Source organism: Megalops cyprinoides, chromosome 17, assembly GCF_013368585.1.
Source record: "Megalops cyprinoides isolate fMegCyp1 chromosome 17, fMegCyp1.pri, whole genome shotgun sequence".
NCBI lineage: Eukaryota > Metazoa > Chordata > Actinopteri > Elopiformes > Megalopidae > Megalops > Megalops cyprinoides.
The window spans coordinates 4,358,497-4,373,142 of NC_050599.1; the positions used below are offsets into that span (position 1 = coordinate 4,358,497).

At 42.2% G+C, this 14,646-nt stretch overlaps 1 protein-coding gene across 1 annotated transcript; it reads left to right on the forward strand.

Annotated features, from left to right (window-relative positions):
• The first annotated feature begins 592 nt into the window (after positions 1-592).
• frk (fyn-related Src family tyrosine kinase) lies at positions 593-14,036 on the forward strand. Its single transcript, XM_036549490.1, has 8 exons — positions 593-1,310; positions 3,766-3,887; positions 5,458-5,621; positions 6,386-6,554; positions 7,451-7,609; positions 10,693-10,874; positions 11,994-12,159; positions 12,679-14,036. Exons 1-8 carry the CDS (start codon positions 934-936, stop codon positions 12,885-12,887), a joined length of 1,548 nt encoding a protein of 515 aa, XP_036405383.1. The 5' UTR covers positions 593-933; the 3' UTR covers positions 12,888-14,036.
• The last annotated feature ends 610 nt before the right edge of the window (positions 14,037-14,646 follow it).

Sequence of the window (14,646 nt, forward strand, 5' to 3'; positions counted from 1 at the left end):
TATTAATTTACACAGAAGTGTCAAAAGTGGTTGGCCAGCAATAACCTATTTAAGGACACAGGACACTTCAGCAATTAAAATAGTATTTATTCATCTTTACAACAATTTGATGTTGTTGGAATTCGGCTGTCCTTTTCAGCTTTCAAAGGCCATGCCAAAATTTGTCCCATTTGACACAGAATGGTCCGCAGGCTCTAATATGTTTTCTGAAATATTCAAAATGGACTAACTTTAAAAGGTTTACATGGTTTTTTTAAGCACGATTAGTGTACCATGAAAGAATACTGGCCGTTTCACGATATACACTAATTCTTATGCAGAATTTCATTCCGTTTCATGCAAAACTTCAACAGGCCTTATTTCGAAATTTGTTTTCCGTTTTACTTTTTTTTTTTTTTGCTTACTCTTTTTATGCTTGAAAGAATAATTTCAAAGGCCATTCTTTAAATGAACCATCGCCAGTGAACTTCACAGCTCCTTTTTAATCTACAGTACATGTCTGGAATGCGAAACAGGTATTTCAAGGAAAGCGATGCAGCAGTTAACACGGTCCTCCCGCTGGGCGGGTTGTGTTCAGGGTACACAGGTCCAGGTGACTGCAGAATACTCACCAGGAAATACAGCAGGTTTTCTGGTTAGGGGCAATTTATCGCCTTTACCTTTATTGCCTGTAAGGGTGTGTTCTAGTGCAGACGATAGCAGATATCACCCACCGAAATGACCGGTTTTAGCGAGTATTTCATGAATGGACGGGATGGAACTTTGTAGCTGACTTTAGATTCTCAGTCACAATACTTAAGGAAATCTCACCGACTACCTGACCAGGCAAGTGAGCTCAGAGACGATGGACACCTGTCCTTTTCGTACATTTCATTTATCACGTGTTACTTTGTTGAATTTTCTCTGGGACTGAGCAGAATTCGCGGATTCAGAATGGATGTCAGACGGAGATGCGTCTTGTGCTGTCAGGCGGTGTTCCCGTGTTTCAAAAACGCACAGTCCAGCGCCGAGGAGGTCGAGCGAGAAAAGCGGGACATTGTGGTGATCACGAACCCTCATACCGAGCCACCCAAACGGGCACTGCCCCCCGTGCCTCCCGACTACCCGCAATACGTCTACATCGCCTTGTATGATTACACTGCACGGACTGGGGAAGATTTGAGTTTCTGTGCTGGGGACAAGCTGGAAGCGTTGGACAAAAGTGCTGGTGACTGGTGGTACGCAAGAGCACTCACTGGATTGTCAGCAAACAGACAGGGGTACATTCCGGCGAATTATGTGGCGCCCGTGGAAAGTCTGGATGCGGAACCGTGAGTATCCTACACGCCCGACAAGTAGGCTTGTAGTTTAGCTAGGATAAATAATCAGGATATTTGGCCATCTAAATATGTAGATATGTAATATGTTGTCTCTGCGGAGTTATTCTCAACAGTATGTGGAAACTGGCAAAAATGATAAAGACCGAAGAATCGGTGTGACATCACAATGACATGCCTCAAATGCACTGCAAGCGAGTTGGGACCCTAGAGGAAAGAGTACATAAACTAAAATGGACCACTTCAGCTAGTGGGATAAGGAGTGTTGATATCCCCTTACAGCACCCCATTAAATTGCTTGAGTATTATAACTGAAATCTATGGAGGTGGTGGTCAGGATGTTGGTCAAATTAAAGAATGGCTAGATGTCACAGTGTATCCTCTTCGATATATGAAGACAGCTATAATAATTTCTGTAGCCATGCTATTCTTTTCATTGTTATGTTATGTCTGGCCAGACATTAGATTAACCAAGGCCAAACAAGTTTACTGAGGTGTGTGTGTGTGTGTGTGTGTGTGTGTGTGTGTGTGTGTGTCTGTGTGTTCTGGGAACTTTTTCTAACTCCTGACTGTGATTCATCAGTGCGGTCCTCTTGACCTTGTCTAGTGGTCAGACCACAATAATCCAGCCTTAAGGTCTTCTCTGAAAATGGACATAAAATGACATTAGCAGTTTGGGGTTTATCTGTGCATTTTCTGTGTTTTGAACCATACAAGCAGCATGTCTGTACACGTTTCTGTGAGCAGAAGACAAGTATTATGGTGTTGGTATAATCGTTGCACAGTTACGGTAAGGAGGACAGGTTGACTAAACTCAAGTTAATGATTAACAACATGGATAAATTGTGCTGGTTTAACAGTAGAATGAGGTTAAAGTTCATTATTTATGGGATTCCCCCCAGGAAACCAGATAAGTACAAGTCTGAAAATAAAGCCAAGTATAATGTAATGTTCAGTAACGCAAGTACTCAGATATGAGACAAAATTTAAGCTGACAGTACGGCTGGCTTATCATGTGATCAAAACTCCGAAGAGCAAAGTGAGAGTAAATATGTAAAGAAACCAGTCTGACAGGGTGGTTTTAGTTTTCACATTGGAGGGAACAGCTCCTTGATGACATCAAATGCATTATTCTCAGAGTTTCCAAAGTGATAGTGTGACGTCCACGTTGTTATATCATGACAATGCTCAGGTGAAATGGAATTGCCTTTAAACACATGCCTCAAGTGTATGATTTTTGGACAGACCTATAATACATATTTACAGTGAAATCTGAGAATCTGAGGTTACTTAAATGAAGTGTTCATCAATGAGTGAATGGCAGCCCCTAACTATCCAATGAAGGCTTTAATTCTGAAAGCAAAACAAATAGGATTTTAAAGTGTTACATTAAGTCTTAAGCTGTTTATTGATGAATATGATTATTATGAAAAAGCACCTATAATCCAAGTGAAGAAAGATGAGTTTGAGTTCAGTTAAGTCAATCAGCTCAGTTTCCAGTGAATTACACTGCAGCCTTTATGATAAGATTGTTACAGTGGATTTTCACACTTTACAATCATGAAACAAGGAGGCTATTAACCAGCGATGGGCTGTAATCCATTGGTACTGTACTGCCACACAGGGGAGCCAATAGAATCATATAAAAACAGAAAGATGTGTGAAGAGGATAGAATGAGTAAGCAGAAACCAAAATTAAATCTTAAACAAGCTAAATCAATTTCCTTATAAAACTCAGGTGGACAATACAACGTCGAATAGGGAGAAGAATACAAGCAGGTCGAGGATGACAGTGCAGGAGAATAACGGCCATGAAATAATAACAAAATTCAGAACAGGTTAAATAAAATCTAAAAAAAAAAATCCCCAATAATTTTCAGGTCCCAGTGGGGAAACCACTAATATTAATCCAAAAATGGGGTTCTGTGAAGAAGTGGATTGCACATAAGAAGAACAGAAAAGACAAGACAAACAAATTATGGCAGATGATAAGAACAGAAAATAAAAATAAAAATAATTGCATAAAACGGCAAGTCTTTTTCATTTTTTTGATTTTTCAAAACTTGTTTTCAAAATGAACCTGGTGCACTCTGAAGTCACATTCACAAAAGGCCCACTCTCAGTGCTCCTCTCTGGTTGTCAGCACTGTGAGATGCCATTTACAACAGATTTACCAGTGAGACACAATCTTGTCTTTCTAGCTGGTTTGCTCTCTGTAATCAGTCACTACAAAGCCTTGAATTTGTCAGCTGCTCAGCGAACACGCGGTGTAATTAAGCTGAGCACATGGTGTATTATTCAGAGCTAAGGTCTGTGTGGAGCAGTGGCTGGGCTAAGAAGCTGAACCCCATGGCGTGGTAATCAGCATTGCTTCTCTGAGATCCAGAATCTGTGTCGAAACCAGTTTGTCTGAAAGGTCCCAGCAAACACAATGCATTGTTGGTTGCAGATGGTATTTTCCGGACACAAAGAGGGTAGACGCAGAGAAGATGCTGCTCTCCGAGGGAAACCGGCATGGTGCCTTTCTCATCAGACAGTGTGAGAGCCAGAAAGGAGAGCTGTCACTCTCAGGTAAACGTGCATGGTCATTACTCAGAGCCTACACACCTCTTCTTGACGGAACTGTTCATTGGACCCACAACCAAGTGACATTACATTACATGACTGGCATTTAACAGACTCTTTATTCACTGTGACTTACAGAGGTTACAGTTTTTACATGTTATCCATTTATGCAGCTGGATATTTACTTAGGAAATTCTGGGTTAAGTACCTGGCTCAAGGGTACCGCAGCAGCGCCCCAGCAGGGAACTGAACCAGCAACCATTCGGTTATGAGTCCTGCTCCCTACCATTATGCCACCTTTTCGCCCTACTGACAGTACTCTTCAGTATCACAGGGTTCACATACTGTGGTTATACAGCACCCCATGAATGAAAACAGCAACAGACAAGGCCTATGATGCTTCTATGGAGGTTGGGGTGTACTTGTGGAACTCTGAAGGTCTTACCCATGTGGTGGTCAATGTGGTGGTGTGTTTGAAATTTGAGCATATATACAATTGCTGATTATGCATTTGGGACATTTCCAAACATACCAGTGCAGTCTAACATGTGAAGCATCTTGCCCCCAAACGTGTCTTTCATGTGTGTGCTGAGCTGTAACTCTTTTAGAAACCGCGCTCAAGGTTTTTTTTTTTTTAATGCAGTTCAGTTAATGCCATTTGGCCTCCACTAAAGTGCAGTTTCCTGGCGACATGAAGGACCTGAGCCTTTTCCTCATTCCAGTGAAATTCACACCCTGCAGCTTTGGGCTTGCTCTGATAAAGTCGCACCAGGCTCCTCAGTGAGCAGTGGCACAAGGTCATAAACAGAACAAACGGAGACCTCCGCTCTCATAAAAGAACCAGACTGTAAGCGTCAGATGACAACCTGAGACGCGGCTCTGAGCTCCTTCCCTCAGTCCAACAACTGAATTGTTTATTGCACTCAACGTCATTTATATATGACATCAATAATTAAGTCATACCAAGTACATAACAGACAAGAAGGCAAGAAGTGATTATTTTATTGTTTTAACACATTTTTACAACATGTTGTTTTACTATATGTATATTGGTGTAATATTAAGTACAATCACGGATGCATTACCCCCAAACCATCAAATAACAATAAATAGGAAATAGTTAATTAAACTTTGGCATTACTTTTAGAGTGAGCAGAAATTTTATCTGGTGTCACATTAAACTCACAGCAGATAGCTTTGAGAGGCAGGGTTGTCTTGGTAAACTTGCTGGATTTGCACACGCCTGGTCTGCTGCCCTCTTTGCATGTTGGCACTGGAGCGCTTGCTAAGGCTTCACACAACGCAACCGCAGGTTTAACCTCCTCACTAAGTGCCTTATGTCAACATTCAGCACTTTGAGCGCCGGCTTGTCTCGTGCCAGGCACTTAAACGTCCCTCAGAAAGACCCTGCTGAGCCTTGAGTGGTGTCAGCTAAACTGTCTGTACTGACAGGATTATTATTAATTTTTTTTCATTTCATTTCATCTTGCCTTTTCAATTTTCCCTTTTATATGAGATTCCTCCTCCGAAAAAGTCATTTGCGAAAAGCGCTGATGTATGTGTGTGTCTTTTTCAGTGCTGGACAATGGGATAGTGAAACATTACAGACTTAAGAAGCTTGACAACGGAGGCTATTACGTTTCCCGAGCGAGAAGTTTCCACACCCTGAAGGAGTTTGTCGAGCACTACTCAAAATACATGGATGGCCTTTGCGTGCGTCTCGGTGAACCGTGTAAGAAGGTACGAAATTATTTGAGATTGACTGCTTTTCCAATCTCTATATATAGGTGGGAAACTGTTACATTACATTACATCATCATCATTTAGGAGACACTGTCATCCAGAGGAACTTACATAAGTTACAATTTTATCCATTTTTACAGCTGGATATCTACTGAGGCATTTAGGGGTTAAGCCAAGCCACGTTGGCCAAGTGTACCCCAGTAGGGAGTTGAGCCAGCAACCTTTTGGTTGTGGCCCCTGTGCCTTATCACTACACCACTCTGCTGCCCCCACCCCCCTCCCCACCAGAAGCAGTATCTTTGTGTCTGTGATAAACTGTAATCAAAGTGTGACCCAATATAATTTTTGTCACACCACAATCCCAAACAATTGGCTTAGGCTACTAAAGAATTCAAAGGAGTCAGGCAAAAAATCCAGAACTGGTCTGTGCCTATCCAAAAATAAGTTGACCACAAAGATATGCAAATATATCATGCCTCAGCTTTGTTTTCAAATGACATTGTCAAAAATTCCAAAACATTCCAAAAGTATTAGCTCTCAATTCAGTTGAAATAACATAACTATAATCTGTAAAAGGCATTTCTAAAAACCTCTCCTGTTAAATACAGATAGACCCAGAAAACTTTGCAGGTCAACATTTGGATTGAGTCCAATAAAGCCAGTAAGGTAGATGGTGAGACTCTCTCCTGTAAGAGTGGGAATCTCATGGGGTAAACGGCAGTGTTTACCGGTTTGTGACGGACGCTGTGTGCTCTCTGAAGTTGGAGGCCCCGCAGACACATGGCTTGTCCTACAACACAGTGGACCATTGGGAGATCGACCGCACCTCCATTCAGCTGGTGAGGAAGCTGGGCGCGGGTCAGTTCGGCGAGGTCCACGAAGGCTTGTGGAACGGCACCACCGCAGTGGCGGTAAAAACGCTTAAACCCGGTAAGCATGCTCAGTCCACACCTGTCATCAGTCCCGACAGACGCAATACAGAGGACAGTGGGCTTTTGATGTGGGTTGAAAAGCGAACCTCACTGAATACTGAATAGAATGAAATCACACGAAATTGTAGTTTTCACGATGAGGAAAAAAAAAAGACTATGCCTCAGTGTTCTTCAAGTCGTATGTTTTTATAACTGCGCTATTTTTTTTTGCTTTGGTGGACGGCCTTATCAGGAATAACTAACAAGGCTGCCATTGTGAGATATATGGGCTGCATGGTGCATGTCGTAGGACCTGCAAGAACAAGGGCACAGGTGTGGTGTACCAAGTGATAAAGCATCAAGCTAAAAAGCAGAGACCAGATAAGGCAGGCAAGAAATCTGATACAGGCGTATTTGTAGTAGGATGACATGCAGTTTTTACAGCCATAGGTGAACTGAAAAAAGCAGTTCACACCGATGGCTCTTTTGCTGTGGGCCGTACTTATCTGTATTAAGATGTTGCGTAATGGATTTGAACTTTTACTTCACTGCAAGTATTGAGATAACCATGATGAAGTTTGGACAAAGCTCAAGTTTATAGGTCTCCCTGAATAAGATGACAGTAAATAGGAGAATGTATATGAGATGATAAAGAAAAATTGATCTCCCTTCATAGCCAAGATGAAATTATGCAGGAAGTGAGATCGCTGTATAAATCACAGTTAATTGCCCTTTTTCTGGACTTTAGTGGAACAGCTCTGATCCTTCACAAGATTTATGGCTGTTATACTTTATCTCTTGATAAGACGAGACGTCATCCATTTCCATAACGTCACTGTGGCCTTTTCAACGCACCCAAACATCGATGACACGCTTAATTTTTCCGAACGTTTATATGCAATGTTATTTCCACAGGCACTATGGACCCCCAGGACTTCCTCCGGGAGGCCCAGATCATGAAGAAGCTGAGACACCCTAAACTGATCCAGCTATACGCTGTCTGCACCGTGGAGGAGCCCATCTACATCATCACTGAGCTGATGAAGAACGGCAGTCTGCTGGAGTACCTGCAGAGTGAGCACACACCGCCCTGCGGCCGTGTCAGAGGCCTGGTGCAGCGGGGCAACGGTCCCAGCAGCTCAGCAGCATTACATTACATTACATTGCATTACATTACATTACATTACATTGCTTCACATTACATTACGCATTACGCCATCTTGCCTTGGTCATAAAAGGCCCTGTGTAATAAAAGGAGGAGCTGGTGTTATTTCCTAATAACAAATATTTTTAGTTTGACTTAGTCACAATTTGATTTGGCCCTGTTACATTACATTATTGTCATTTATCAGATGATTTTATCCAGAGTGATGAACATAGGCTACAGCTTACCCATTTAGACAGCTACAGATTTACTGAGGAAGTTGTTAGTTAAGTACTGTTGCCAAAGAGTATAACAGCAGTACCACAGCCAGGAATCGAACCAGTAACCTTTCGGTTACCAGCCCTTCTCCTTTCCACCAGACCACACTGCTGCTCGTTGATAGAATGTATTGTTAGACAGGCTGACTTTGTGAGGAAGGGTTGGGTGTCTCGCACTGGGATAGGGGAAAAGGGTGTTGTTTTGCGATCAGATGACCACTTCCCTTTTCCATGAACCCTGTGCCACTGAGGATTTACTGTGTCACTGTGCTCTCCCCTCCTGCCAAACAGCAGCACTGCTGGAGAGGGCAGAGCAGACCCAGCCAAGGTCAGCGTCTGTTTACTCACGAGAGGCAGCAATTTCGGGCTATGAGACTGTGTGGGCCTTTGTTCTACCTGTAGAATAACAACTTCTGAAACTGGTACTGCAGCAGAACTGGGAAGAGTAGATTATTATGGAGAACTGAAATGGCTGCAGGGCTCAGTCAGCCTGAAAATGGGCGTGGCTTTGCACAGGGGTCCGAAGCCCTGTACACGCACTGACATGGACACCTGCAGGACAGTATAAATGCTCAACATTCTGGCAAGCACCATTGGACATTCAGCAAAGACAAGAAATGGAAAACAGCAGGATATGACTATTAACAAACATTATGTTCAGGCTAGCATTAACCACAGCTATGTATGCATTTAGGGCTGCAAAACAATGCATGAAAGATGCTGCATAAGGAAAGTTTATTACAGGCTACTCCTGACCTTACACTCCAAGCTCGTCTTAAGCTGTGAAGCCAAACCCTCATAATCCCTTTCTCATAGGCATAACACATAACGGTTTGATCCCTTTGGTCACCTCATTCTGATGTGGTTTTGTTTGATCTCTTGGTTACCTCATTCTGATGTGCTTTTGATACCGCGGTGCAGCCAGGTAGGCTTGATCCTGCCCTTAGTTCTAGAATCCTGGAAATCATTGCGGGGATTACTCTGTGCTGTGGAGCATGGCTGACAGCAGGACTACAGAGCAAAGTGATGTTTTAGCGTTCTTCTGCTGCGGTTTAAGGTATTACCTCTGTCACTGGCAACGTGGAGAGGAGGTTGTATGATTGCTCCGGTGGGTGAGCCTGTCTCTGTGGCTGGGAGTAGGAAAGAACAAAAATGTTTTGGATGGGTTCGGATGAAACCTGTTAATGGGACACGAGAGAGGAGAAACAATTTCAGGGCTAATTGCAGGGTATCTGGAGGTGCTGGGTTTGCACTCATCTAATTAAAAGTCTATAACTAATTGAAAGGGGGTCATACCTTTACCTTAAAAATGCTGCAGGAGGAAAATCCCAGTGTAGGAAGGGTGTCTGGCAGGTCCATTTAATCTTTACATTACAGCTGTAAAGGGATAGAATGTCATCTTCTGTCTTTATCTCCAAACTGAATGCTACCACAAAGCAGCACTTAAACAGCAGCAGCAGTGCCTTTCCCTCTTTAAAGGCAACATGGAGGCGGCTGATGAATCATGCTACATGTGTGTGTGTACGTGTCTGTGTGTGCGTGTGTGTGTGTGCGTGCGCGTGTGTGTGTGTGCGTGTGTGTGTGTGCGTGTGTGTGTGTGTCTGTGTGTGTGTGTGTGTTTGTGTGCGCATATGTGTGTTTGTGCGCATATGTGTGTTTGTGCGCATGTGTGTGTGTACACATGTGTGTGTGCGCGTGTGCATGTGCAAGTGTGTGTGCGTGTGTTTGTGTGTGTGTGTGTGCGTGTGCATGTGCGAGTATGTGTGTGTGTGCGTGTGTGTTTGTGTTTGTGTGTGTGTGCGTGTGTGTTTGTGTGTGTGTGTGTGTGTGTGTGTGTGTGCATGTGTGTGCTATATATGAAACAAAATCTCCTCGGTGTGAAAATTTCTCTGCTGAACTGCACACTCAAGGGTTCATGCTCAAAATTACACACATGTAACCTCATCAACACTTGAAATGCTGACGAGAGACATTATCAAGCAATTTCACTTCTACGCTGACTGGTAATGCAGCAGGCAGCATGGTTACGTTATGGGCGTGTGGGTGCTTCCCGTTGACAGCTGAATTCCGTTGTGTGTCTGTGGCCTGAAAGACGCTCTGTCATTGCCTGTCAGAGAGATGGTCACTTTGAGCAGTCATGTTAAATGGCTGTTGATGGCCCTGAGATATTCCTCTCTTATCATCTATATTTCAGACGCTGACCTTGCACACTGACACTCAGCAGACGGTCTCCTACACTCTTGTAGGCCTGTCCTGCCCCCTGGGCACAGAATCCAGTTTCCTCTGTCCAGAGGGACCTGAATATTTGAAATATGACATGTCACATTGCAGTGGGAAATAATACATCGAAAGACATTTTAGTTGGTTCTGCGGGTGAACTAAATGCAAGGAAAATGTTGGAAGTACCAAATCTGTCTTTGTGAAGCCTATCCAACCCGGGTTATTTTCAAATACTGAAATACAGGGCTTTTCCAAGAAAACCTCAATAGAAAGCAGTCACAATTACATTTGCCTCTTTTTGGAAGGTGCAATCCAAAAAGTCCTGTTTGAATGGGCGTTGGACGTGGCTGTGTAGTGGCAGTATGCTGGCTAAATATGTGCTAAATGTATGGTACTGAGAATGATTTCAGTAGGGAGCATGCCCAGTATGCTGGCCTCCTTCCTGAAGGTGTGAATGATACCCGGTCACCCTGACCGCTCTGAGGATCTCACAGAATGCTCTTTCACCCCTGCAGAGGACAAAGGAGCCAAGCTGAACAGGACGGACCAGATCGAGATGGCAGCCCAGGTGGCTGCTGGGATGGCATACCTGGAGCTACAAAACTACATCCACAGAGACCTGGCTGCCAGGAACGTGCTGGTCGGGGAGAACAACATCTGCAAGGTGGCCGACTTCGGTCTGGCCAGAGTCTTCATGGTGAGGGCTTTGTAACGCATTCACACGCATGGCTGACGTAACACCTGAAACGACTGAAGTATCAGTCTGAATGTAACTGACCATGACTGAGCAGTAGTTTCATGTTCCACAGGCTTGGTGCAACTTTGATTTAGTACAGTTAAGCAAAACCTAACAACTGAGATGTATGATTACGTACAACGTCGGATATCCTGTAAAGTGGAATAAAATGACATTGGTTTAAAATATCAAAATTATTAGCTCCGTTTACTAAAATGTAATCACAAATGATCAGTCTTGGCTAAAATATGTTTTTCAGTTCCCACATTTGATAGGATAGTAGAGGGCTTTCTCAGCCAAAAGGATAAACTGTGAATACTGTTTCACTCCATATAATCATCCTGCTTTGTATATGGATAGGGATATGGTTATATTTTTCACCGAGTATCTTAAAAACCTCAGGATAAACTTATCCTCTCTCAAAAGTTAAAGTGATTGCCAAAGTCACTTCCGCAACCTTGATTGCACTGGAGATGAACATTCATCTTTCTGTGGCTGCCTTTTGGGTCATGCAAGGCTAGGGAAAATCATTGCAAATGAATGACTCCTAGATAACATCAATTTCCCACCAGTCAGACAAAATGCATGCGCAAGTATTTCAGACAAATGCATTTTCTAGCTTCTTTGCAGTTCACGTTTTCTCGTATTCAGATTATTTCAGCCCTGAAAATTATGCCTTCATTTGTAAATAGTCAGGTATTCCTTTCAATAAAAGGTGAATGGGAGGGATGGGAGCAGGTAATCATTAAACTCAAAATAATCTATGACACATAAAAGGATTCCCATTATTCCCTCTGTAGGAAATGTACTGTAAGCCCCATACCTACTAATATAGTTCCCTCATAGCAATGATAAGACATTACCACAATGTTGCTCAGCATTTATGTAATTTTTCTCCAAAACTCTTCTGGCTTTCTATATGTACCATTCACATGGAGTTATTTCTGTTTATTCAAAGCATCCTTCAGAGAGGTTTGTGATAAAAACGTAAAACACAATTGAAATGAATTGAGGTTCCTTATAAAAACATTTCTTCCTGCAAGATGGAGCATTAACAGTAGATGTATTCCTTTGGAAAAGATGGAGAATGAAAACGTCTATGAAGCCAAAGAGGGAACCAAGTTTCCGGTGAAATGGACTGCCCCAGAAGCCATCAACTGCAACAAGTTCAGCATCAAGTCTGACGTCTGGTCCTTCGGCATCCTTCTGTATGAAATCATAACCTTTGGACAGATGCCTTATCCAAGTAAGACTACTACTTTCATTTTTTTAATACTCGCCTCTGCAAGACACATCATTCAGTGGATTGTGCATCATTGATTAGCATAGTTCTGTGTGGTGGTCAAAGTGTAGTGATTAAGAGGCGAAAGGAAGATGAAGGGAATATCATGTGAGTAACATGCCCTGAGGGTATTAACTCAACAGACATCTGGCGCTCATTTCTGTTGCTAATTAAGCCTCGTCAAAATTTTAAAACGGCAGCATCCTGCCATGGGAGTGTGAAAAGAGGCAAAATCGTGTCGTCTTTGAAATAGATATTAAATAGCACGCTTTGTCACTATGAAGAATGTAAGCACTTTACCTCATGAAGATTTTGAGCTGTCTTCTAGAATGTGCTTGAGCTTTCTATCAAGTGACTTTTAAATGAGTCCCTGCTGTTGTTTTGTAAGATTCCAAAGGTATCAGTACTGGGTAAACTGCTGGTCTGAAAGTGTGGTATGTCTTTTTGTACTCATTTAGTTTTTTATTGTTCCTCTTCAATCAGCCATGAACAACCACCAGGTGATCCAGAAGCTTTCCACTGGATACAGAATGCCCTGCCCGGCGAACTGCCCCCCGGTGATATACAATCTCATGATGGATTGCTGGAAGGAGAACGAGCTCGAAAGGCCGACATTCGAGACCCTGCAGTGGTCACTGGAGGACTTCTTCAACTTGGACACGTCCTCCTACGACAATGCTAACCGCTATTAGCTTTCAGCACCTGAAGCTGTAGCGACTAGAACCTTTGCCACATGCAATACCAAAACGCACCACCAGGGAGCAAAAAAAAAAAAAGATGCAAGCTTTGACAAAAAGTTCAGATTCTGGTTGGATCTGGCTGTGTCTGGTTGTATGTGAAGAACTGTGCATTTTCTTCTCTTGATAGGATGAATGTAACTTGTAAAGCTGAAATTAGGGCACAAGAATTATTTTAGAGAGATTTTAGAGAGGTTTTTACAAAATGGCTAGTGGAATCGTGGAATGAAAAGTGACCAAAGGGAACAAAGGCTGTTGTTCAGCTGTGCTTTTGTGCTGTGGCATGTGAGAGGGCAGAGTATGACTGCAGTGGGATCTGATCTGTGCCGTTAACAATAGGAGTGATATTTAGGAATGCCTCATCCTCTGTGTGTGAGTGCGTTCAGGTAAGCTGCTCAGTCCGCCAGTCAGACAGATGCGAAGTTTTGGGTTTACCTGAAGTGACCGTAGTGCTCATCCAATCTGAATACTGGTAGTGTGTGTGTGAAACTGTGAGTCAGCAGCTGGCGGCATCAGTAGTCCATCGCCTCAGACTTGCGTAACAGCCGCATCTACATTGTTATGTCTTACAATAGTAGCAATCTACATTTTTAACACTTGTTCATCAGTCAGTCAGCATTGCGCGCATACTTTCGGGAGCAAAGCACTCAGCTTGTGCTTGCTGCCAAGTATGTAATAACAGTCAACAGTGCTAAGAAGGTGACGCCGTCTCAGCCACTGAGACTGACTCATCTCCAGCTGGCATAAATACTGCATAAATATTTTTTTGTTTCCTTCCATGAACCCGCTTTTCAAGTGGAGATTATCATCGCTAACTGGGCGAAGTCTCCACCGTGGGCAAAGAGCACTAATTTTATTTCCATCGTTAAAAAAATATGCTTAGCTTGCAGCAAAATCTTAGATTATCCAGAACTGGTTTTTACCAAGAATCAAAATGTCTGTGGGTTAAATCTTTTTTGTTTTTCGTCAGTGTGTGCACGTGTCATATTGCATTGCATGGATTCAGTAGAATGGCCAGACAGACTACTAACATGATTTACCAGAATAGCCTTAATGAAATATAATATATACTGTCATATATTAAGATAATGCTGATGGACACATTGCTTCTTCTTGGACAGTGTGATTCTTGAGTTTGATCATTTTTCAGTAGTTCCAAGACTGAAAACAATTGTAAAATATGGTAAAATAGACTTTCAAGACATTGAGATTGCAGAAGAAACTGTTTTGATTGTAATGATTACTTTCTTCTGTTAAATTGCTTTACATGTTGAAGAATACATACAAGAAGCATTTTTGAAAGAATGGTTCAATATGAAATAACTGAAAAGAAATACAATACATAATTTTATACAAGTGATACCTGATGACATTAGCTGTGTAAGTGTATTTTTGAAATCATTATTTTATACTTGATTTAATTCCTTCCCCACTTTCAGCCAGTTTTTATAACAGTAAACCTTTAAAAAATAATATTAAGTCTTATATTACTGAGCTGGATGTGTTGCCATGATACAGAGAAACTACATTAAATATGATTGATGTTTTGTGTTAGGACAACAACTAGGGTGCCATGCTTTAATTTTTGCCATTTTAAGTATATGTCTCTACTGGCCGTTTAAGATTTAATTAAACAGTTGTACATTGTATACAATGAGTCAATAATTTGTACAGAATGGCTGAATTATGTGGTAATGCTAAAGTTATATATTTT

What these genes read in the sequence shown, in the direction of transcription:
- frk (XM_036549490.1), top strand. Translation starts at nt 934, where the DNA reads ATGGATGTCAGACGGAGATGCGTCTTGTGCTGTCAGGCGGTGTTCCCG. An exon ending in AGGAGAGCTGTCACTCTCAG is followed by an intron (nt 3,888 to 5,457) that starts GTAAACGTGCAT and finishes TGTCTTTTTCAG; the next exon opens with TGCTGGACAATGGGATAGTG. An exon ending in GGTAAAAACGCTTAAACCCG is followed by an intron (nt 6,555 to 7,450) that starts GTAAGCATGCTC and finishes TTATTTCCACAG; the next exon opens with GCACTATGGACCCCCAGGAC.